The sequence below is a fragment of the Xenopus laevis genome, chromosome 7L (assembly GCF_017654675.1).
Source record: "Xenopus laevis strain J_2021 chromosome 7L, Xenopus_laevis_v10.1, whole genome shotgun sequence".
Taxonomy (NCBI): domain Eukaryota; kingdom Metazoa; phylum Chordata; class Amphibia; order Anura; family Pipidae; genus Xenopus; species Xenopus laevis.
In genome coordinates, this window is record NC_054383.1 from 105,995,256 (window position 1) to 106,021,894 (window position 26,639).

The 26,639-nt window shown below is 39.4% G+C and overlaps 1 protein-coding gene across 4 annotated transcripts in view; it reads right to left on the bottom strand.

The window, feature by feature from the left end:
- The window catches only part of tp73.L (tumor protein p73 L homeolog), a 105,120-nt gene that overhangs the window by 19,173 nt on the left and 59,308 nt on the right, over positions 1-26,639 (bottom strand). For 3 of the 4 annotated variants that reach the window (XM_018226152.2, XM_018226154.2, XM_018226153.2), the window contains one exon: positions 4,678-4,864. In XM_018226152.2, coding sequence (XP_018081641.2) covers positions 4,678-4,864 — 187 coding nt within the window. Of the gene's footprint in view, positions 1-4,677; positions 4,865-23,900; positions 24,075-26,639 lie in introns of those variants that run through there. The other variant, XM_041569443.1, reaches the window with a different exon arrangement.

A 26,639-nucleotide genomic window follows, 5' to 3' on the forward strand; every position in this document is an offset into this window, starting at 1 on the left:
CGACCCGGAAAGGGGGGTGCAACGTCGACTCGAACCTGTCCGACCTGCACATCACTATTGTATTAATTCTTATTGAAGTTTAATGTTAAAATTATTTTTTTAGTGGATTGAAGGTACAAATTACAGAAAGATCTCTTATCTGGAAAACCCCCAGGTCCCAAGCATTCTGGATAGTAGGTTCCATAACTGTTTCCTTATTGGAGAGGTTCTAATCTGCATTTTGCATGTTGTGAGATCACAACAGACACTTACATACCAGCAGAATTCACATTTGACAAATGAGCTACCATTATCCTCCCCCTTGGGAACCCTCTTAGTGAATACAGTAGAAAAATAGATGCTCAATAGGCAATACATGGCTAAATGATACAAAAATGTTCCTTCAGTGAGTTTTAAGGAACAGTAACACCTAAAAATAAAAGCATTTTAAAGTAGTTAAAATATAATGTACTGTTGCCCTGCGTTGGTAAAAGTTATGTGTTTGCTTTAGAAACACTACTATAGTTTATGTAAAAAGGCTGCTCTGTAGTCATGGGGGCAGCTATTCGAGCTAAAAAAGGTGAAAAGGCACAGGTTACTTAGCAGATAACAGATAAGGTCTAGAATAAAATACAATGGTATTCTACAGAGTGCATCTGCTTTGTAACCTGTGCTTTGAAAGGCTGCCCCATGGCTACACAGCAGCTTGTAGATATAAATTATAGTAGTCTTTCCGAAGCAAACACACCAGTTGCACCAGTGCAGGGCAACAGCATTTTATTTTTTAAATACTTTTGGCTTTACTGTTCCTTTAAGAAAGCATTTATTTTTCTTAACATGGGACATACAGGTCATGTCAGCACTATATGGGTTGAAACATCAAGAATTACACATGAAGCTACGGGAAAAAGTCTGCAACAAAAGGCATCAGGATATAAGCACAATATTTGATGAAGAGTTTCAGCCTAACAGCTGCTATTTCCATTTTACATGTTATAAATATCTTATAGAGCATATTATAGCCCTGTAAGACTACACTACCTAAAGCCCTTTATCCCTCATTTGCGCTAAAGTAGTTTGGTAACTAGGTCACCAAAGCTTAGCTTGCTAGCCATCGCAGGCTTTAAAGACCTAACTCGGTTTCAAAACACATTTATGCAGGAAGCACTATTTATGGTGAAAAAAATCTTGTTTGAAAAAAGCAAACTAGGACAATTAATATTGTGGCACAATATGGCTTTCCCAGAATTTTCTATGATACAGATATATATATATATATATATATATATATATATATATATATATATATATATATATATATATATATATATATATATATATATATATATATATATATATATATATATATATATATATATATATATATATATATATATATATATATATATATATATATATACTGTATAGACCTGGAATTTTTCCGGATAAGGGATCTTTCTGTAATTTGTATCCATACTTTGTCAACTAAAAAATCGTTTAAACATTAAATATACCCAAATTTGACTTCAATAAGGATTAATTTATTAGTTTGGATCAAGTACAAGGTACTGTTTTATTATTACAGAGAAAAGGGAAACCATTTTTAAAAATGTGAATTATTTATTTAAAATGGAGTCTATAGGAGAGGGCGGTCCCTTAATTTGGAGCTTTCTGGATAATGGGTTTCCGCATAACAAATCCATGTACTGTTTTATTATTACAGAGGAAAAAAAAATTATGTTAAAATGTTTTAATAATTTGATTAAAAAATGGAAATGTCTATGGAAGATGACCTTCCCATAATTCAGAGCATTCTGGATAATGAATTTCAGGATAACAGATCCCTTACCTATATATATATATATATATATATATATATATATATATATATATATATATATATATATATATATATATATTAGTTATTTATATTAGTATGCGCCAAATAAAAATACATTAATCTTTTTTTTTAAGTCCTGAGATGTGCGGTTTGACTGTATGTTAATGAACCTTTTGAAAACTGCACCCAGGCATCTGAATGAGTGATTTTTGGAGAGTGCAGATATTCAATTATATATATATATATATAGTGAATAAAGTACACCCTCTTGTAAAATATAAGGATATTATAAGTTACCGAGGAGTTTCATGACCACATAAAAACACGAGGCCGAAGGCCGAGTGTTTTTATACAGGTCATGGAACTCCGAGGTAACTTCTAATATCCTCATATTTTAACAACTGGTGGTACTTTATTTATTATAATACACAAATTTCAATGAGTCATGTGACAGAAATGACATCAGAACTCACCGTTTATAACTGATGACATCAGAACTCACCGTTTATAAGGATATAATTTACAGGATATTCATGGCTTTTGTGTATTATATAGATATATATAGATATATACAAAAGGTTAGTAACAGCACTCTCGCTTAAGTGAATATAGTTGTGGTGCTTGTCCCTTGGAGTACTCCGGTTAGTCTCCCATATTATGTACAATCATTGTCACACATGGCTTGAGAAAGGGCCTGGATGGCTCGAAACATCGCTGATTGATATGTGCACATATATGGTGATGTAAAGTTTTTTATCTTTTAATAGCACCGGGATATGATTAATTAATGGTGAGTGCCGGTTCAACAATATGACTATATATATATATATATATATATATATATATATATATATATATATATATATATATATATATATATATATATATATATATATATATATATATATATATATATATATATATATATATATATATATATATATATATATTATATATATATATATATATATATATATATATATATATATATATATATATATATATAAATATATATATAAATATATAAAAGAAAAAATGAAACCGCACTCCTAGGACTTTAGTGAAAAACACTTGGTAGGTTTATTTCAACGTTTCGGCTACTGCACTCGAGCACAGTAGCCGAAACGTTGAAATAAACCTACCAAGTGTTTTTCACTAAAGTCCTAGGAGTGCGGTTTCATTTTTTCTTTCGTATGCTATCTATAACCAGCACCCAGGCATTTTGTTGGTTGATTGGTGCACCAGCTCTGAACTATATATATATATATATATATATATATATATATATATATATATATATATATATATATATATATATATATATATATATATATATATATATATATATATATATATATATATATATATACACACACATACAGTCTGCTCTATATGCAGAAGGTGTGCAGGGGAGCTTTGACTCTGAAATATGTGGCCCCCACAGTATAGGCATGGTATCAGTTATCCGGAAACCTGTTGTCCAGAAAGCTCAGAATTACAGGAAGGGCATCTCCCATAGACACCATTTTAAACAAATAATTAAAAATTTTATATATACATATTTACTTTTACTCTGCAATTAAAAAAACAAAACCTTGTACTCAGGGGCGCTCCACCAATGAGGCGAGTTGAGCTACTCGCCTCAGACGGCAGCGCACCCCCTGGTTGCCAGGAGCGGCAAAAATGCTGCTCCTGGTAAACTAAGAGCCGAATTTCCAGGTTTTCAACCCGGAAATTTGGCTCTTCTAGTGCAGAGAGCGCAATTGCACTCTCTGCTCTAAGCGACATGGACCGCCCCTGCCCTCTCCGGGGCTCTAAAGGAGAGTGCCGTGGGGAGGGGTGGGGGAGGCAAAAGAAGGGCGCCGCAGGCGGAATAATGTCTAGAATCGCCTGTGCTTGTACTTAATCAAACAATCCTATTGAGTTTATTTAAAGGGCATGTTATCCCCAACCAAAGGTGGGGTGGCTAATAGAGCCTGATTTCCGGTTGGGGATAACAGTAGTTTTTTTTAAAAAAAAAAAATGCCCCCCCCAGCACTACGCTACCCGCACCGGGAGGGAGATCCCAGTGCGAGCAGCCATGTCGGGTCACTTGCATGCGCATAATGAAAAGCTGCCCTGAATTGCTCATTATGCACATGTGTGTGACATCACATGCACGTTATGCGCATGCTAGTGACCGGACAGGGCTTCTCGCACCGAGAGCTCCCTCGGGGTGCAGGTAGCGTTATCCCCACCCGGAATGCAGGCTCTATTACCACCCCACCTTTGGTTGGGGATAACATTTTTACCCAACAGGTGCCCTTTAAATAAACCCGATAGGATTGTTTGATCAAGTACAAGGTTTTGTTTTTTTAATTACAGAGTACAGGTGCCCTTTAATGTTTAAATTATATTTTTGTGTAGACAAAGTATGACATACCTCCCAACATTTTGGAAGTAAAAAGAGGGGCAAAAATTTTTTTTGCACGTAGCGCACCAAATTTTTGACCACGCCCCTTTCTGTGGCCACACCCCCTAATTACCAAGTTCATTTTACAAAATCTGGCGGGTTATGAAGTTTGAAAATAATTCTCCTTATCTAAACTGTTTTTTTGTGTCTCTAAATTGTTACAAAGTATCTTATTTGCACCTGTTAGCTGCTGTGTGCTCTAAACGCAATTAAGTTAGAAACTTTGTTTCTTTTTCTGGCTGTTCAGTGCAGAAAAAATAGGGACTTTCCAGTACAAATGAGGGGCTGCAGGTTGAGCTGTGAAAAGAGGGACTGTCCCTCCAAAAAAGGGACAGTTGGGAGGTATGTATAGTAATCCAAATTACTGAATCGATATTTATAAGGAGCAAGCTCAACAATTTCTTACCATCATTAAAGTCACGCCCAAGTTCATGATTGGGACATCGTTTCACAACCTCAGTCACATGTTCTGCTTTCTTAAACACCGGCATTGCCCGAATGACTGAACCAGGCGGTGGTTGATTAGACAACTTGATTTGGATGGGACATGTCTTAGCTATCTGGCAGTACAGCTTTTTCAGCAAAGGAGAATACTGAAAGAAACAAAGATAGTATTGTTATTAACAAAATCACCCTGATAGAAAATGTGCCCTGTATTCACAACTGTGGAGGGTTGGATTCTAGGCCCATGCCAGTAATTCAGCGTGTGATCACAAAGGAAGGGAGAGCAATGACCGGACATATAACCATTCTTGTAACATTTCCAATTATGATATTCCAATCCAGAGCTTCTCATTTTAGTTCACATCTTGAAAATAATCTGCTCAGATTGTATTTTTACATTTTAGGCATTTAAAACATACACATAATAAATGATAAAATAAAATTATTTTCTGAACACAAACTAGATTGCAACTAGCAAAGTGTAATTCTGTACAACTGCCATTCATTAAACTTTTCCTTAGAACCCAGGATTCGGTTCGGAATTCAGCCAGGATTCAGCTTTTTTCAGCCGGATTCGGATTCAGCCGAATCCTTCTGCCTGGCGGAACCGAATCTGAATCCTAATTTGCATTAAATCACGTAACTTTTTGTCACAAAACAAGGAAGTAAAAAATGTTTTCCCCATAAATGCAAATCAGGATTCGGTTTGGTATTCGGCCAGGCCTGGATTTGTGGAAAGGCCACCAAGGCCCGGGCCTAGGGCGGCAGGATTTTAGGGGGCGGCATGCTGCTAAACCACACCCACATTAGTTCAGAAACACTGGGGATTGCAGGAGATACAATAGTTTTTTAAATTCCCTGTGCGCCAATCCCCATTGCTCCGGGTCCCAATGATGAAAATTTGCGTGAATAAAGGGGAGGGACAGGGGTAATGAACAGCAGTGGCCTAGGGGTGCCCGCTATGTAAATCTTTCGCAAAGGATTCGGGGGTTTGCCTGATCCAAAATAATGGATTTGGTGCATCCCTACTACAAATGTAATAAAGCAACTGTAGTTCTAGGCGTTTATAAAGGGGGACTAATCTGCGGGCACAGCCCCAAATTACTGCCCCAACTATACCAAGCTATGTTTCAATGTAGCTTGGTCCTCGCTAGGTCATGATGTCATGAAGGTCGCCCTGTTAAAGTCTGTAATACAACAGTTTGTATGTTAAATTAGAAGGAAATAAGAAGAACCTGTATGTATTTTACTTCCTTATACTAAGTCTGCTATGATTACCAGATGCCTTAAAAGCCGTTGGTCAGTATAAGAAGAATAAGTATAAGTATTCACTTGTGAATACATTCTTCCACTTTCATTTTACTGGCTTGCACTTGTTCTGCATTTCTATATGAAGTTTCCATTCTGTTCCTTCAGGCGTCACAAGCTCTGCACCTGCTGCTGTACTGCCCTGTGTAAATACACCAATGACTTACTGAGGGCGATAATTAGGGTTAAGTGCAAACAATCCTATACCTATGGCTGCTAATACATTATCATGTACTTTTTCTTGTTTCCCATTCAACTGACTTTTTTCTATTAGTGTCAGGTTCCTACCTTTAAGTGATGCTTCTCTCTTTAATTCTAAAACTAGAATGGATTTGTTTTCACTGATTTGGGTTTCTTTCTTTCTCTCTCTCTCTAACTCTCTTTCTAAGAAAATTGGTGGAGGAACCGATTTTCTTATTTCATTTCAGCTTTCATGTGGGCCTTATTTCTTCTCTCTCTGATTTATAAAGGGAAACGTTCAAACTGCGTGACGCAAAAGGAGTGGAACCTGATTTTTTTATGCACATATGGAAATATAGAGAATATGCAATCCTTATAAGTGGTTAATGCATTTGCCAAAACCTACATAAAAGTTTAGGAAAGGGCAAATGAAACCTGTTTAAATCCCCTCAACTCTGACATCATAACATATGCCCTTACATATTTTAAAGCTACAAGACTCCTTTTAAAGGGGTTTGTTACCTTTGAGTTAACTTTTAGTATGATATACTGTAGAGAGTGAGACAATTTAAATCTGAAATAATTTTTCTAGAAAAAAGTGGAGAGACAAAACATTGGAACAAAATTGAGCGTTAATTCGTATCATACGAATTTTTTCGGTTTATCGGCCGAAAACCCTAACTTTATCGGATTGTCCATCGCAGATCATGATTTCAAGAAACAACTTCAGGGACATCTGCCATTGACTTCTACATGACCTCGGCAGGTTTAAAATGGAGTATTTTCAGATTTGGATTTTTAGCAGCTTTGGGGTATGATAAATCTCAAAAAATTTGAGGTTTTTTTCCCCACTAAAAATTTGAGTTTTCCCCCTAAAAATCGAGGTTTAATAAATGGGCCCCTAAATGAACAAAAACTTTTTTTTTCTTTACTATGTTACTTTATTTTTATTTTTTTCAAATGGTAATTTGACAGATGTTTAAAGACAATCTTCAACATGTTACGGCAAGCAGTAATGCCTCAAAATGATCCCAAACATTCACCTGAAGCAAAAAGGGCCTTTATGCACCATTTGACTGATCATTGAGATCTGCCAAGACAAGCAGGGTGTAATTTGATGTCTATGATAAATAATACAAATAGCTTTGGCACTGTTTCCTTGGGAATATATATACATATATATATATATATATATATATATATATATATATATGGAGTTGGCTGTTGTATGAGGCAATAAATGGAAACTTTTACGGTGCCTGGATTATGGATGGGCTTACAGGGCCACTTAGTGACACTTATAGCTAGGTAGAACAGGCATGGGACCTCCATACCTTAAAGGGATTCTTTCAAGATTTTCATGGTGTAGGTTTTCTTTAAAAATTACACTGCAAATAATTCACTCTACCATATAACATTTTATTCCTCAACCAAGTGTATTTTTTTAGTTGTACTGTTGGTGTGTAGGCAGCCATCTCAGGTCATTCTGATCCTCTGCTTTCAGAAAGAGCCAGCACTTCACAATGGAACTGCTTTCAGACAGGCTATTGTTTCTCCTACTCAATGTAACTGAAGGAGTCACAGTGGGACTTGGATTTTTACTAATGAGTGCTGTTCTTATATCTACCAGGGAGCTGTTATCTTGTTACATGTTGATAGGCTGCTGGGGGGGGGGGAAATATGTGGGTGATATCACTCCAACTTGTGCAGCAGTAAAGATTGACTGAATTTTATCCGAGCACACGTCACATGACTGAGAGTACCTGAGAAACTAACAACATGTCTAGCGTCATGCCAGATTTCAAAATTATATATAGTAAAATCTGTTTGCTCATTTGAAAAAGGATTTCAATGAAGAAGTCTGCTGGAACAGCACTATTTAACTGATGCATTCTGAAAAAAACATGTTTTCCCATGACAGAATCCCTTTTACTAAAAAAATTAAGAATTAAACCCAATAGGATTGTTTTGCATCCAATAAGGGTTAATTATATCCAGTGTCGGACTGGCCCAGCGGGACACTGGGAAAAAACCCAGTGGGCCCCGACCCTCATGGGCCCCCGCCGGGCAGTTCAAGCAAAATAGAAGCAGTAGCACACCTGGTCTCTCAGTATCCTCACCGGTGCTTGGGGTTAAAGGAGGACGGCACCTTCAACAAATGCTCAATAAGACGAAACTCCAGCACACGAATGCTTAAGGGTTCATAACCCGTGTTTATTGTCAATGCCAAACAGGAAACAACGTTTCGGGGGCGTACCCCCCGCCGGGCAGACCCCCTCTCCGGGCATTGAGTTTTTCCAAAAAAAATGTTTCTTTAGGCGCCACGCAGCACCGTGTCTGCAAATGCGTGACGAGCGATGTTGTTTGCGCATGGCGCCGTTCAGGCATGCAAGTAGAGTGCACCATTCGCTTCACAGTAGGGGAGCCCAGTCCAACCCTGATTATATCTTAGTTGGGATCATGTACAAGGCACTGTCTTCTTATTACAGGGGAAAAGCAAATCATTTTTTAAAACAATAGAATTATTTGATTAAAATGGAGTCTATAAGAGATGGCCTTCCCATAATTTGGAGAATTCTGGATAATGCATCCCATACATGTATGTTACAGCCAAACAACAGGCTATAATTACCAGCATATATAGCAGCTGCAAACACACCATGGCAAAAAGTGCTAAGCCCCAAAATGGCCCTAACTTGGTGGCCCTACAAAGGTTTCTGAACTGTAGGCAGTGTTCCCTCTACAACCCTCAGAATCCCACAGGCAAGCATTTATTATATTTTCCATGAACATTGGGCCCCTTGCTGAAATTGAGCACTACTGACACATCTCCTAGGACACCTCCCATTGATGACGATGACAGTGTAGGCAAGATAAAACTGAAAGCAGAGACAGTAAGTTCGTTGTAACAAAGGAAAATAAATATATGACCTAATGTTTCCATAAAGGAAATTTACAAATTGACGGCCCTTTACTCTTTCAGAAGATACGATGATGGCCGATTATCAGTGTCTTTTTTAATTTTTTCTCTCAATATTTTTGACAGTTTTAATTTACAAAACAATGTGTATATATTGCTTATAATCTGTGTTTATACCTTAACACCCATTCAGTTGTACGAGCATAAAAGACTTGTGTCAGTTCAGTGATGAAAGACTCGGAGCATTTCAAGACTTGACAGATCGTCTGGCCTTTGAAACGCTACCCACTCGTCTTGCCTTCTCAGCTATAGTGTTAGAGGCGCCTTCACTGGCAAGCTGAAATAATTACTCATACAAAGCAAGTGATTACATCTCCTGACATGAATATTTTGCTATTGTTGTAACACGATGAATATGTTTTAATTGTCATTTGTTGTTGATAAGTAGTACTGAATACAGTCAGGCAAACGGAGTAGCAATAAGGGCATTCAACTATCTGATGTTTCTATAAAACCTTTATAAATTTTGGAGATCTGGCAAGATTTTATCTGGCAAAATGAATAAGGTCACATTTATAAAAATGATTGCATAGCACACAAGGCAGAAAACCAAGTTACCCTTTGCCCCTCTCCAGTACATGTTTGGGGTCAGAGGCCAACTTAGAACAGAAGAGGTTGCACAAATATAGTAATAAGACTAATTGGCCTGCAAGTGGATCTTTTAGATTTCTTCATAGAAGATCTGTTATCTGGAAGCTCAGCCCTTCTCACAGCTGGTGCCTGAGCATTGGTCTTGCTTCTGAGTACTGTGGCTTGTCCCTAAAGCTGGCCATAGATGTAAAGATCTTTAAACTTATTTGTTATTGTGAGACCACAATTATCTCGAAACGATCGTTTAAATGTACGATTTGTCCATCAACTAAAAAGACCATTTCAGGCGATATTTCCAGGAAAACTGAGGGTAGCTGCCTGCTTGGCCCTGCAAACATAGATAGATTGCACTGGGACTGATAACATTTTTTTAACCTGACAGATGTTGGAGAAAAAATCGTAAGATGTACGATCGTTCGATTCCCACTAACTTCACCATAATTTGACTTATTGGTCGGATTTCGCTAAAATCAGTTGTCAGTTCTTGCTCCAATCATGGTCCTGTTCCAGTTTCTGTCTTCCTCCGCAGTGTCCTTTCCTACTAAGCCTATTCTTGATTCTATGCCCACTCTGCCCAGTCACCGGTTCTCAAACTGATCTGTTCCAGTCCTGATCCCTTCACCCTCTCCGTCCCTATCCTGCCTGACCTTTATTCTTCACCCACATCACCATGTTCTTGATCCTGTCCTTCATCACCCCGTCTTGTCTACTGTGAGCACAATTAGTCCTTGCCTGTAGGACTCATCCTCCATACAAGTATGCTATGGTGTTGTATAAGAAATAGATAAAACCTCAGCTTTTACCGACTGGCTCATATTCTCCATCTTGTTTTACTGTATTTGCTAATGAGCAAGCAAAGCCAAATTGCCATATGGTGCACTAAACACTGAGAGCAATGGAACAAGGGGTGTGTTGATCCCATTTTGAACACAATTGCCAGTACTACCAGTGTTACCAGAATCAAGGTACCCACAACTCCATATTATACCAAGGAAAATAATAACATTGCAAAGAAGATGCTCCGCACATGGGGCTTATATGTCCTACGCAACTTTAAGACCAGCATCCCTTCCGAATCCCAAATACAACTGAAAGCTTTTTCTGATGATATCTTTGGATTTGTGAATGGCAGATCTTCCGTCAAATTTCTGTCTCCATTTTATTTAACCTTTCCACAGCAATAAATCAGCTCATTGCCTGCAAGGTGATCTGTCTGTATTATAAACAACTAATTGGCTGAATAATTGGCTATTAGCCCATTCCATGACATCCTAGCCTGAAGGGCTACAGATTCCATTTGCACAAGCCACTCAGATTTGGAGTGATTAAAGTGAACTCTAGGACTTTGCACGTTTGTTGTTAATGGACATTGTTGTTTGAATTAGTTGTATCTGAATGCACAACAATATTAATGCTGAAGGCATAAGCACAAAATAACAGTACATGAACCTAAATGGTAATCTTAGGTTTAACGACAATGTTCTGCCTGCTTCAGTCTACAGCTGTGAAAGATGACTTCCCAAATGTTCTAACTCCTGAAAGAGGGAGCAATAGCTTCTCACTAAGGAAGGTATCTGGGTAGCTATAATGGACAGGACATGTATAAAAGTCCTCAAGTTCTTGTGGTATGAACTGAAAACTGGAAAAGTCCTGATACAGTTCTGCCTCTTGCTGTTGCTCTTGCGTGTTCTGAATTTTAAACTAAAGCCTGGGCCACTTTGCCTGGGCCTGGGCCACTTTGAGTCAGTAACCACTAATTCAGATAGTAATCCACAAATAATAAAATAATCATATATGCTGAAATTTGTTAAATTTTCTACACAAAGGTTAATGGGGGAATGTTAACCACATATATTTTATAGTTTCCCCAATCAACAGGTAGCATATACTGTATATCAGTCACATGTACTATATGAAAGCAAACATTTGCTTGACTGTTATAGGTCACTAGATGTCTAGACCCAGTGTAAATGTTGCTCTTTATATTAAATTACCCTCTATGACCCTGTCAGTAGTCTATGGTAATGCAATAACAGGCACACAAAAGGTATGGGATCCGTTATCCAAAAACCCATTATCCAGAAAGATCAGAATTATGGGAAGCCATCTCCCATAGACTCCATTTTAATAAAATAATTCAAATGTTTAAAAATGATTTCCTTTTTCTTTGTACAGGTAATAATAAAACAGTACAATGTACTTGATCCCAACTAAGATATAATTGATCCTTATTGGATACAAAACAATCCTATTAGGTTTAATTAATGTTTAAATGAATGTCAATAGACTTAAGGCATGGAGTATTATCCAGAAAAGTCCCAAGCATTCTGGATAACAGGTTCCATACCTGTACTTCGTTCCAGAGCTAGTGACTGATAGCAACCAGTCAGATGTTTGCTCTGAAACGGTAGACCAATAAATTAGACTAAATAAGTTATTATGACCATCTATTGCCAACCAAACCCAAAGCAGTAGAGAGGCACCAAATCAAGGACTTGGTTTGGGATTCGGACTGATTGTAGCACTTTTGGAAGATTTGAAATTCAGCTAAATTCTACATTTTCAGCCAAACCAAATCCAACTTGTGACTTTAAAACTCCGGGCAAATGAATGCAACAAATACAATTTAAGCTCATGACATAATAAAACAGAAACAATTCCATTTTTAGAACACACATTTCTTTCTCTCTTAAAAGCAAATCCTGTACATTTTGGGAGATTTTGCAGCCGGCCAGGTGCTAGAATACTGTCAGATTTTGTCAAAGGACCCTTTTATGTAGACATTCCCAGGCAATCCTGAACTTGTCTGGGAAATAAAATTTCCACAAGAGGAGATGTGTATTATAGTTAGTTCTTAGGTAACAAACTCTCTCATTATGCCATGTTATGACATGGATAAACTTCTGCTAAATAGCTCTGCAGATGCCTGCAGCAGAGAAACACTACGGTCCAACCCAACATGTCTCTGCTGATAACCTTATCAAGTTCTAACAGCTCCGAGATCTTCTTCAAATATCATTTAACGTAAACATCAATTCAATTCTCCCTCTTCTACGATCCCTTTGTTCTCACTTTCAAAAGTATCAGGAAGAAGAAAGTAACTCCTAGGGACAGCATCAGTTTCTTATAGTCCACGTATTTTGTATTTATTTAAATGTAAAGACTAATGGACATCAAAACTGTCAGTGGCACAGTATGTGAGTTCAGTGCTCAGTGCTACAGTAAATAGAGCAAACAAGGAGGTTAAAGGGCATGTATTATATTCATGAATTACATGATTTACATCTTAAGTCTTCTAAGATGGTTTAAGAAAAGAAAGTATATTACCTTTATTCAAATAAAAGCCTTAAAATCATTTGGGGGGAAAAGAGCTAGTGAGTCTGTATTCTGTATAGTGTGAACATACACATGTGGGATTTAGTATCTGGAATTCTCGGGACCTAAAGTTTTCCAGATAAGTAGTCTTTACTTAAAGTGGGTTACCATATTGTAAGGCTGCTAAAAAGACAGTAAACCATTACAATTCTATTTATGCTAGCAAACGCTGGCGAAGGAGATAGACTCTGGCGCAACTTCACACTCTAATGCCAGGCAAATTTTTCGCTCTGGCGAAAGAGCATTACTACGCAAATTCACTAAGTTTTTGATTTTTTCCAAATTCCAAAATTTCCTTTTTACAGGGTGATAGGCTGAAAAAGTTTTTTTTTGGGTACCCTCCTTCCCCCCTACATTTCCTAACATATGGCACCTAAACTATACTGTGGGCGTATGTGTAGGGCATTATAACAACTCTATTTTCTTTTATTAAGGTTCCCTGGGCTTGTGCAGTGTAATGTATTTGCTGCAACATATACGTCTAACTTCCCGCCGTAAAAAAAAATTATCTAATGCTAGCGAAACTTCGCTATGCCTGGCGTAGTAACGCTAGCGCAACTTTGCCAGTGTTCGGCACCGGCGACGAAACTTCTCAACTTAGTGAATTAGCTTTGTCTATGCGAAGTTGCATCTGGCGAAGTGTGGCGAAGGCAGCGAAGCCGTCGCTGTCGAATTTTCGCCTATTCTTGAATTTCCCCCTTTGTGTGCCAGTACCGTTATTGTTCTAAAACTAAAAGAAAAAAATCTTAGCATTGCTGATATAAGTTTATAAATGCTGGTGTTTTGCTGGTTTAATTTTCTCCACAAAGTTATTTTTTTCACAAAAATCAGAACTGAACATTACTTCAACAAAAAGTTTAACACTCGAGATTTGAAAAATAACTTTTATGGTTCTTCAGGGATTTGGAAGTAACCCACATTTTCCCAAATTCCTCTAGTGTTCATTTCTGATTGAATGACATTAGTATTTTCAATTTGGTCATAAAAACATGCCAATCCCACCCCCACAAGCATGACATTTCATATTGGAAACCTATACAGCATTATTTCTTAACTTTTTGGCCCCCAGATGAAGACAACTGCCAGCATGCTTTTACCTTGTTAATATGATGGAGGCTTTTGGCAATTATAGAAGTTCATCAACATCTGGGGGCGTTCTAAGTGCTCTACAGTTACGCAGGAGTTAATAATTTATTTTTATTTAAGTTTGCTTCCTCAGGGAAAACAATTAATATCATAATTAGGGATGTAGCGAACGTCGGAAAAAAAGTTCGAACATATTCGCGAACTTGCGCAAAAACGCGAGCGGTTCGCGAACGGTTCGCGAACCCCATAGACTTCAATGGGAAGGCGAACTTTAACATCTAGAAAAGACATTTCTGGCCAGAAAAATGATTTTAAAGTTGTTTAAAGGGTGCAACGACCTGGACAGTGGCATGCCAGAGGGGGATCAAGGGCAAAAATGTATCTGAAAAATCTGCCTGTGTGTGCTTGGAAGAGATAGTGTAGGGGGAGAGCTGTTAGTGATTTCAGGGACAGATGATAGTAAGTTTGCTGGCTAGTAATCTGCTTGATACTGCTCTGTATTGGAGGGACAGAAGTCTGCAGGGATTTGAGGGACATTTTAGCTTAGGTAGCTTTGCTGGCTAGTAATCTACTGTTCTCTTTAAACAACTGCCATACGTTGACCTTGTAGGCAAAACAGTGTGCAAATAATGCCTACAAGGTCAACGTATACACTACTACAGCGGTGGATACGGATTACGTAAAATATATGAATGCTGCTTGAAAAAAAGTAACTCAAGTGGTTTTTCTAGAGACGATAATATTATCAATATTTAGACAAAATGTGAACAAGGTCACACAGCTCGATGGCGGGTTGAAGAAAACAGTGTGCAAATAATGCCTACAAGGTCAACGTATACACTACTACAGCGGTGGATACGGATTACGTAAAATATATGAATGCTGCTTGAAAAAAAAGTAACTCAAGTGGTTTTTCTAGAGACGATAATATTATCAATATTTAGACAAAATGTGAACAAGCTCACACAGCTCGATGGCGGGTTGAAGAAAACACTGTGCAAATAATGCCTACAAGGCCAACGTATACACTACTACAGCGGTGGATACGGATTACGTAAAATATATGAATGCTGCTTGAAAAAAGTGACTCCGGTGTTTTTTCTGGAGACGGTAATATTATGGATATTTAGAAAGAATGGGAACAAGGTCACACAGCTCGATGGCGGGTTGAAGAAAACAGTGTGCAAATAATGCCTACAAGGCCAACGTATACACTACTACAGCGGTGGATATGGATTACGTAAAATATATGAATGCTGCTTGAAAAAAGTGACTCCGGTGTTTTTTCTGGAGACGGTAATATTATGGATATTTAGACAGAATGGGAACAAGGTCACACAGCTCGATGGCGGGTTGAAGAAAACAGTGTGGCAAATAATGCCTACAAGGCCAACGTATACACTACTACAGCGGTGGATACGGATTACGTAAAATATATGAATGCTGCTTGAAAAAAGTGACTCCGGTGTTTTTTCTGGAGACGGTAATATTATGGATATTTAGACAGAATGGGAACAAGGTCACACAGCTCGATGGCGGGTTGAAGAAAACAGTGTGCAAATAATGCCTACAAGGCCAACGTATACACTACTACAGCGGTGGATACGGATTACGTAAAATATATTATGGCTGCTTGAAAAAAGTGACTCCGGTGTTTTTTCTGGAGACGGTAATATTATGGATATTTAGACAGAATGTGAACAAGGTCACACAGCTCGATGGCGGGTTGAAGAAAACAGTGTGCAAATAATGCCTACAGGGCAAATAATGCCTAAAAGGTCAACTTATACACTACTACAGCGGTAGTAAAATAAAAAAAAGTAAAATAAAAAAAAATGAATATTAAAAAAAAAAATTAAAGTTGGTGCTGCTGAACTACTAGGAGCAGCAGATTAGCACACCAGTCCCACTCCCCAACACTGCTAGACTAATAGCACTGGGCTCTTATAGTAGTAGTAGTAGTAGTAGTAGTAAAACAACAAAAAAATAAATAAAAGCAGTCCTTACAAGGACTACTGTTATTGCAGCAGTCAGCAGATGAGATCAGAAGCAGGACAGCTGCCCACTGCAGCTACATACAGAGCACTGCAGTAGAAGGTAGATTACTAGCCAGCAAAGCTACCTAAGCTTAAATGTCCCTCAAACCCCTGCAGACTTCTGTCCCTCCAATAACAGAGCAGTATCAAAACGATTACTAGCCAGCAAACTTTCAACTGTCCCTGAAATCACTAACAGGCAGCAGCTCTCTCCCTACACTATCTCTTCAGCACACACAGGCAGAGTGAAAAAACGCTGCAGGGCTTCGGTTTTTATAGGGAAGGGGAGTGGTCCAGGGGAGAGCTTCCTGATTGGCTGCCATGTACCTGCTGGTCTGGGGTGAGAGGGCAAAAAAAAGCGCCAACAATGGCGAACCCAAAATGGCGAACGTCGCGCGACGTTCGCGAACTTCCGGCGAGCGCGAACACCCGATGTTCGCGCGAACAAGTTCGCCGGCGAACAGTTCGCGACATCTCTAATCATAATCATAACATAATCAATCTTATAATTTGGAGTGAAAAGGATTACTGAGTTATGTTTTGACAATGAGTCATAATGATATTTTCATAACATGTAATCAACTCTGGGACCTCCTAATTGGAAGCGTTAAACAGCAATCACTGCGGACTGTTGATAAAATAAATAGTCATATGCACTAGATGTTTGCACAAAAGGGACACAATAAATTAGGCAGTGGTACAGGGGTTTCGGAAGGAATACAAACCTTTCTCTTGAAGTTGCTGGAATTTCTATTCCATTCTCTTGATATCAGTGCTGCTGGAGTATACTGGGACATACACTATACACTATGAGGTTTGGTAACTCTAAACCTCCAAAAATCATTGGTTGAAAAACAATAGTAAGGTCAGCAACCCAACTGAGTTAAAGGGATACTGTCATGGGAAAATTTTTTTTTCTTCAAAATGAATCAGTTAATAGTGCTGCTCCAGCAGAATTCTGCACTGAAATCCATTTCTCAAAAGAACAAACTGATTTTTTTTATATTCAATTTTGAAATCTGACATGGGGCTAGACATTTTGTAAATTTCCCAGCTGCCCCATGTCATGTGACTTGTGACTGCACTTTAGGAGACTAAAGGCTGCTGTTTTTCCTTCTCAATGTAACTGAATGTGTCTCAGTGAGACATGGGTTTTTACTATTGAGATCTACCAGGCAGCTGTTATCTTGTGTTAGGGAGCTCTTATCAGTTTACCTTCCCATTGTTCTTTTGTGTGGCTGCTGGGGGGGGGGGGAAGTACAGCAGTAAAGAGTGATCAAAGTTTATCAGAGCACAAGTCACATGATTTGGGGCAGCTGGAAAATTGACAATGGTACTGATTGAAGACAAGACAGTTAATTTTAAAATGAGAAATATATGCATGGGCAAAATGCTCAGACTTTTTTTTATTCCTATACCCATATTTATTGGCTCATGGGATTCCACTGGAAACTTCCCAACCCTCTAGAGCAGTGATCCCCAACCAGTAGCTCGTGAGCAACATGTGGCTCTCCAACCCCTTGGATGTTGCTCCCAGTGGCCTCAAAGCAGTTGCTTATTTTTGAATTCCAGGCTTGGAGGCAAGTTTTGTTTGTAAAAAAACCAGGTGCACTGCCAAACAGAGCCTCAATGTAGGTTGACAATCCACATAGGGGCTACTAAATGGCCAATCACAGCCTTTATTTGGCACCCCAAGAACATTTTTCATGCTTGTGTTGCTCTCCAACTCCTTTTACTTCTGAATGTTGCTCACGGGTTCAAAAGGTTGGGGATCCCTGCTCTAGAGTCTATCAAAACAAACAGAATGACTGACAAGGTAAACAGATACATCACTCACTGTGTCAGGTCCCAGCAGATCTGGCTCAAGCTGAGCCGACGTCTCCTCGGGCCAATATCCCCACACCAGCGCCTGTTGCTAGTTCGGGCGTGCGTTTTGATGCGAGCGCGCATTTACGTGCGCGCGCGCGTTCAGACGCAGGTGCGCGTTCTGACGCAGGCGCACGTTCTGACGCCAACATGCGTCCTGGGGTTAAAAGGTCACTCCGGCCTAGGCTCAATGCGAGGTGATCGTCTCTACTGACACTAAGCGTATTTCTACTGATGATTATTCTGATTACGATTACGGCTTGTTCCTGACTACTCTTCTGATTATCCCTGGATTCCTGTATTTGCTTCTCCTGATCTCGACCTTGGCTTCCCTGACTACTCTACTAGATTTCCCTCAATTGGCACCTGTTTCTTGATCGTTTCCTGTGTATGACCCGGCCTGTTCCTGACTTCGCTTCTTCAACTGCAGATAAGTGCTGAGTCCTTATTACGAACTGTTATTTCTGCAGACTCACCTAGCACTCCTGCTATTCCTTATCTGGGACCGTCCTGTACCAACCTTCAGGGCGCAACTCAGTGGGAAGCGTGGGGGAGGCTCATACCTTCAGACTCGCCTTGATTCCTGACACACTGCCATTTCAATACTACAGTGAAAAACACGCTTTAACCCACCACAAGCTATTTATTTTCAAATAATGGACCTTGTTATTTTCCACAAGAAACACTAACTTTTGTTGTTTCATCAAATAAAATCTGTGTAATTTATCCACATGGCTCATATAACACACCAGAGCTTTAGCAGACCCGAAGACAAGTTAGGTCGGACTTCAAACCGGTCATTAAATTGAGCGAATGGCTAATCTCGATAGAGTCACCTTAGGATAATTCAAACCTAGCAAGCAGATAATTGTTTAATTCCAAGCCTGAGAACATGAAAACAAATTGGTACTATTCCACAATGATAAAACTGGGTTGCATTATGAGGATCAAGGTGGCTGCTTTGACGGAACTGCTTGATGGAGGCTTAAGGCCAATTATCAATATGTATTACGTTAACACAAAATTCAATTTTAACTTTGTGTTAAAAAAAAAAAATGAAACCAGGAGATGAAGTAGCCCTCCTAAGTAAAACCGCTAGATGATGTGTTCCAACACATTCCCAACTGATAAAACAGTAGTTATCCTCAGCTGTTGACAAGGCAGCGTCTAGACTTGTCTGTTTTGGGGTTATACTATTCCGTCAGTTTTTTTTTTTCTTAAAGGAAATGATTTGCCCAAACAATTACATTTTCCCACCCATCACTCCCCTCCTACTGTACATTCCAACTGGTGTAAAAAAGCTTAGAGTAAACTTGCCCAGGACTGCAATCAATGGATCTCAGTGATGCCACCAACAAGGCAGGAGGCAGCGAGGGAAAGAAAAATGCAGCTGTGGGCTGTTACTTTTTTTTTTATTTCTTGCACTCCTACCAGGCAGCTGTATTTGTGTCCCAGGGCAGGTTTGGACAAGACTGTGGCACACAAGTGATAATAATGTGTCTGTCATTTTACTATGGCATGTAGGATCTTGCAAACCGCAAATACCGTTAACTGGCTTGAGTGAATCTGTTACAACAGATCCTGGAATACATAGGGACTGCAGCACGTACCTCATTGTTTCAGCAACGATACAGAATAATTTTACCTTGTTTGGTTCGAATTTAGGAAAGGGCACACAAGCAGATTCGAAGAAACCAAATTAATCAGGGGAGGGTGGAACTAATTAATCACAGTGAGGAAAGCTAGAAGTAAAGCCATTTTCTGTTATACTAAGGATCAGATTTTTTCTTCCCTAAATTTTTAGGATAATAAAGCATTGTAAACACACATTTTTTTTCTCTTTGGTTGTGGGACATGCAAGTGGTTTCTGGGACTTGAGCACCCTCAAAATACAGTCTCTTTTCCTTTTAAATAATGAAGGATATCTACCTACTGGCACAAGTTGTGTCCATAAATAGCAATTCCCTTTCAACTGAAAGAATGGGGCCTGTTGATTGCTATGATCTCTAGACCCAACAAGTGATCAAAATATTTTGTGCACATGGGCGGAGAGTGACTTTTGTGTTTGGGGAGGCTACTTAACCACTTACTTGCCAAGACATTTTGATCTTACCTCTCTGCTTATGTCTCGTAAACCCAGAGCATGTCATTGAAGACAGAGCAATTACTTGCACTTACAGTAGGTCCCTGATAGCTAGCACTCTATAATTTATTATCTGAGCAGGTAGGTGAGAAAAAAAAGCTGTTCTAGTATTAATGATGACCCTCTATTAATATCTTGCAATAAATGAACAAAATGCCAAGAAATGTCTTCACCTCTGACTCTGACATGATAGACTGCTGCTTTGAAAACACTGACAACAGAGGAAAACATGAGAATCAAATTATCCACCTTGCAAAGACCAAACATTTTCCCTTTTATCTTCTATAATTCTCAGACAGGCAAGGCATTTAGTGGGTTTTGTCTAAGTATATTGAGAGGTGCAGTTGACCACCAGCTTGGGGCTGCAGGATGAACCCTGGATGTAGCTGATGTGGAAGGTTTGGGTAGGATCCCTAAATTAGTAGCCCAATTTGGCAGGAAAACTGCCAACCTGGGAACCCTGGACTGAGGCTTTTTCCCTGCCGCTAGGAGATTGGCTAGGCTGAAGGAAGTTTCATATTTCTTCCTCCAAGCCTAGCCAATGCCCTTGTGGCAGGACCATGACTTACAATGTGAGGCTAAAAGAAGAATTTTCTTTGTTTTTTAATTTTTACTTACATTATTCATACTTACTCATTATTTTATTTTATCAGCTAGGTTTGGGAAGGCTTAGCCTTTCCAAGTCTTATTGAAAATCTGCCTACATTTGTGCATAGCAGAGGACTGATATTCAAATTATTTTAAATGAAATGGAGGGTGCTGTTTGGGGCAATTCGTTCATCCATAGAATACTAGACTAGTGTCATACATACCTAGGGTGTTATATACTAAAGATTTTTTGTGAACAGGCTTTTTGGGACAAAAACTCCCAATTTTTCATGGAAAAAAAACCTCACATTTTTTGACATTTATTATACCCCGATGCTGCAAAAAAAAAAACAAATTCGCAAACCTGGCATCTCAAACCAGTTGAGGTGATGTATAAGTCTATGGCAGATGTCCCTTTCATAATTTGAAGATATCATGATCTGTGCTGGGTTTAGTCTGATATCTGAAAAATTCAGTGTTTTCAGCGATAACCCAAAAAAAAAAAAAAATCAAGCGATTCGGGAGTAAAGGCCGAAAAATTTGTATGATTTGGGTTTTTGCTTGATTTTATTTAAATTTTTCCCGACCCAACTTCTAGTTATTTTATTGATACATGGGAGTTTGATCTAACTTGGTTTAATAAAAATATGAGATAAATTCAAGTTTTAATAAATAACCCTATAAACATAAAAAATATAAAAGGATCACCAAAAATAAAGGCCAAAAAAAGCAAAGTAAAACGCCAAATACATCCCCTATATTTAACCAAAACACCATTTGCCTTTTTCTATAACAATTCCTACATAGGTATAACACTGAAACTAGCTCTAATGTTTTACACCACCCCAGATTTGGAATAGACCACTGGAATCCATGGCTGAAATAAGGGAAAATTGTATCATACTTACCGTAATTTTCCTTTCCTGGACATACTCCATATCAGAACTCACCGGGATATCCCCGCCCCCATGCCCCATCAGAAGGACCCTCCCCAAAGCTTTAAAAGCCAGCCCCCACCCCCTCTATGGCGTCTTGTTACTAGCTTTAAGACAATCATTGTAGAAGGGTTGGGAACTAGCTGATATGGAGTATGTCCAGGAAAGGAAAATTACGGTAAGTATGATACAATTTTCCCTTTTCCCTGGACATACTCCATATCAGAACTCACCGGGACATAGCAAGCTTAATGCCCAGTTGGGAGGGAACTAGGCTCTAATAGGCTCCTGGATAATATTGCAGTACTTACTGTTGTGATGTACAGCACTCGACTGATTTCCTAAAACAACAGCCATATAACCCACCTTGGGCTTCTGACCTCCTCTCCCGTATATTGGAGAAAAGACCCTCAGAGGAGGGCTACTAGAATAAAACAACAGAGCACACTACCTAGTCTCTGAAGCTATATGCCAGAAGCTAAGGTTTCACCACACCTCTAGCTGGTCACATGATTACATTCAGCAGAGGTTGCTCAGGAATGCCCCAATTAGCCAGAGTGTTAACTACTACAATCTAAGTTGCATAATGACATATACAGTCAATTTGCCACCAACTAGGCCTATGACCCATTTTAAGCATGAAGCACATCTGATAGCAAGAAGAAAGGATTCAGGTCATACCCAGTGTAGCGGCAGCAGCAGCTATAACACGACTGGAGCAATTCTTTGGAAGCTCAGGTACTGAGTAGTTAATCACATATCTACATTCAGGTGAGACTACTCAGGTATGCATCCAATTAACCAGTTCCCAGATTACCTGACTCTGCACTACTATAACATAATGCAGAGTCAGCACTACCCAGAACAGGAGGAATATTCTGGAAGATCAGGTAGTGTAGCTGATCACATGATTCTATTCAGCTGATGCCAATCTGGTATGCATCTCATTAGCCAGTTCGGAGAGGTTGCCATTTAACACTGCACTAGTTGCTATAACCTTTTCCATAGCAACAATAGGATTCAGTGCTATCAGGTACACACTTGTTAAAGGGTTTTTATAACCCCAACCTGTTGTGTATAATGCAGTTATTCCGCCTTTGGCCGTATCCTTTCCGATTATATAATACCGAAATAGGATTCAGTGCATTACCCAGTTAGCACTACCCAGAACAGGAGGAATATTCTGGAAGGTCAGGTAGTGTAGCTGATCACATGATTCCATTCAGCTGATGCCAATCTGGTATGCATCTCATTAGCCAGATCTGCGAGGTTGCCATTTCACTCTGCACTAGTTGCTATAACCTTTTCCATAGCAACAACAGGATTCAGTACTATCAAGTACACACTTGTTAAGGGTTCTTATAACCCAAACCTGCTGTATCAATAATGCACATTGCAGTTATTCTGCCATTGGCCGTATCCTTTCCGATTATACAATACAGAAATAGGATTCAGTGCATTACCCAGTGTAGAGGTAGGAGCCATAACACAGGACTGGAGATATTCTCTGGAAAACCCTGAGTTTGGCTGACCACATAACATTCAGGTATATTCAGGTATGCATGAAAACAGACAATTGTAATAGGATTGAGCAACTTACCTCTCAGAAATACACCATACCAGCCCAAAGTTTTGATACAGTGGAGTGGGGAGTTGTTTTTTTTTTTTTTTTTTTTACCTCAAGGGCCCCCACACACGTGCGCCTCCATGAGTGGAAGAAAGCGGAATGCAGCGGGGTGCAGACAACAAAAAAAAAAAATACCCGCGTGCAAGGGCCCTAATACACAACCTTAGGAAAGACTTTGTGAGGGAGGCAGTTGGCTCAGAATTCTGACTCCATTTAAGGGAACCAAACAAAAACAAAATGGAGACTGTCAGACTCAGGCCACTAACTAAATACTGAGTACTACTAACCTTCCACCTCCCTCGCCCATCCGCAAAAATACAGGGGTGCAGGGTCACACACCATTGCCACTGGATGCTTTTAGGCAGGCCAGGAGGGCACACGGATGGGGGGACAGGCACTTGCCGCTGGATGCCATACAGACAGCCAGGAAGGCACATGGGATCAAACATACTGTAACAGCTTTGTCCTACCTTTTCCAGCTGAACAGCGCTGAAGGTCCCAAATATGAGGTAATGTGCAGGGGAAAAGATCTCATGGATCAAAAAACCCCAGTCCCTAGGTGCCATTTCCGGTCACCTAATGCTTTCCCAAGGTTAAAAAGCAAAAATATTGCTTTCAATGGAGCAAGGAAAGCAGAAGGAAAAAAAGACGCCATAGAGGGGGTGGGGCTGGCTTTTAAAGCTTTGGGGAGGGTCCTTCTGATGGGGCATGGGGGCGGGGATATCCCGGTGAGTTCTGATATGGAGTATGTCCAGGGAAAAAGGAAATAATGACATCTTTGTCATACAGCGCAGTTTTTTTACCAATTCGCAATATTCGTTTACGCTAAGCTACACGCTCGTGAACACAATTAACATACAATTGCAAATAAACCAAATCTTACACAGCATAATTATGTGACATAAACCTTATGTAGTGATTGTTTTTGTAGCTAACAGTAAATTTGGGCAAGCGAAACATCTCATAGGCACACTACACTACTTGTTTTTTTAATGGATAAATTATATTTCAACAAATGTATATTAATTAAAAATGTATTTCACGTTAAAAAATAAATCTCCTACATTTCTAGGATATGTTTCCGAGGACATGATAGACCCCATGACTCATCTCACTTTCACCCAGTTACTGACACTAGCAATGAGGCCTGAAAACAAAGTCTCAGATTCTGCACATTAGCCTGACAAAATGGTGAAAGATGGAAATTTAAGTCAACCACGACACAGGGGGCATTCTCAGAGGTGAATACTATTTTCCATGGAATCTTGGTCTCCTGTCTCCAAAGTTGGACATTTTCATTATTTTAATATTTTTATTTACTTGATTAGATTTAAAATAATATTGATGAGTTTTAGTTTCCCATAAGACCCTCAAGCAAAGATGTCTTCCATTGGACACCCATTTGCTGCTCTCCTTCCATTACCTCTGCAGGCAACTGAATTCAGGCTGCATTGCACATACAGTAGAGTGTGTCATTGTAGGAGAGCAGAGCTGCACTCCAAGGTGCAAAAAACTGGGCCAAGGTCTAGATTCCAAAAAAAAAACATATTGGTTTGCACTTTGCCCTGAAATGGTTTAACCATTTCACTATCATTTAAAAATGCAAACTATTTACTGGAACTTGAAAGAAAACACTTGAAGAAGCTCAGAACAAATGCAAACCTAACCTAGAATTCTTCTGCCCGGCCAAACTGAATCCTAATTTGCATATGCAAATTAGGGTCAGGGAAGGGAAATCGCGTGACTTTTTGTCACAAAACAAGGAAGTACAAAATGTTTTCCCCTTCCTAATTTGGTGTTCGCCCGAATTTTTCACGAAGGATTCGGGGGTTCGGGTGAATCCAAAATAGTGGATTCAGTGCATCCCTACATATTTTAGACCTTTTAAATATTTATTCATCCAAAATTCTGTGCAGTTTTCCATCTGCAAATAATATTTTCCAGTACTGGGCTTGGCTGAATTAAATAAGGGGTCATTTATTTCTGGTAAGGGCAGTTCTATTTGTGCAAATTTCCCCATAGTCAGATGCTATTATGTAAAACCCCATTCATACTTGCATCAACATGTCGTAAATGACCCCCTATTGTGTTAATAGTAGTAATAATGGATTTTGATTCCAGAAGCTGAAGTCTGCTGCTTAAAGCTTCTTCCATAGATGTTTCATAAAACAGTGAGGGATGCACTGAAACTCCCCTATTCCCCCTACCCCTCTAACTTGTATGTCACCTGCACAAGCAAGTAAGGGAGCAGAAGAGTGAGCAGCCCGCATTGGAGACCTGTCTGCATCAAAACCCTAAGGACAGAGCTGGGCTGTGTCTCAAGAGCTGCTTCTCAGTGCCAGATTTTTGATCCAGTGCTCCATACAAAGTGCATCAACCCCAGGGGGTGCAAGAACTGTTAAATGACCACTAAGGGGCACACTCTTACACTTATGTCCCAGTGGTTTTAAATGACCCCTACTGTCATCAGCAATTGCTCAGTTCTTGAAGGTCAGATTCAGTTTGGCTCAGCCCCAGGCCCGGATTGTGGCAAGGCCACATAGGCCCGGGCTTAGGGCGGCACATTTTTTGAGTGGCATGTAGCCCAGTGCTCCGGCACTTGCACGCTGGCGCTATTGTGCCTGCGTGAGGTAGTGCGGGTGGAGTGCGTAGCCTAGGGGCTCCTGCCCAGCAAATCCGGCGCTACTCAGCCCTGAGGATTTAATCATATGCAGATTTAATCATACTAGGTAGCAAGTTTTTTTTGTTTGATACAAACTTTGGAGCTAAAAGCATCATTTATAAAAGGCACAACATTGGAAAGCAGGTCTAGTATCCCATGGCCACCAATCAAATGCATATGTGTAAACAGGAGAGCAATACTTGCTTCCTCCTTATTGGCTGTTATGAGATACTAAACAGCTTATATTATGTTACCCCTGTTCCTGAGATATTTGCTTGGATATATTTCCCTGACCTGGAACAGTCTATTGCTGGATGGCCTTCTTCCTTTTATGGTGCCCCTCTTATACGCAATAAAGTAAATCATGTTAAAGGCCATGAGGGGTGGTCACCAATGAGTTAAGGACACCAACGTGAACACGCAAGCAAACAATAAGGGTTGTCAGTCATCCAACAAGCCTGAGCAGCTTTATACAGCATCTTATTACCATCGCTTGCATCAAAAAAACAATATTTTTGCATGTCTTATCATGCATACCAAGGATTTG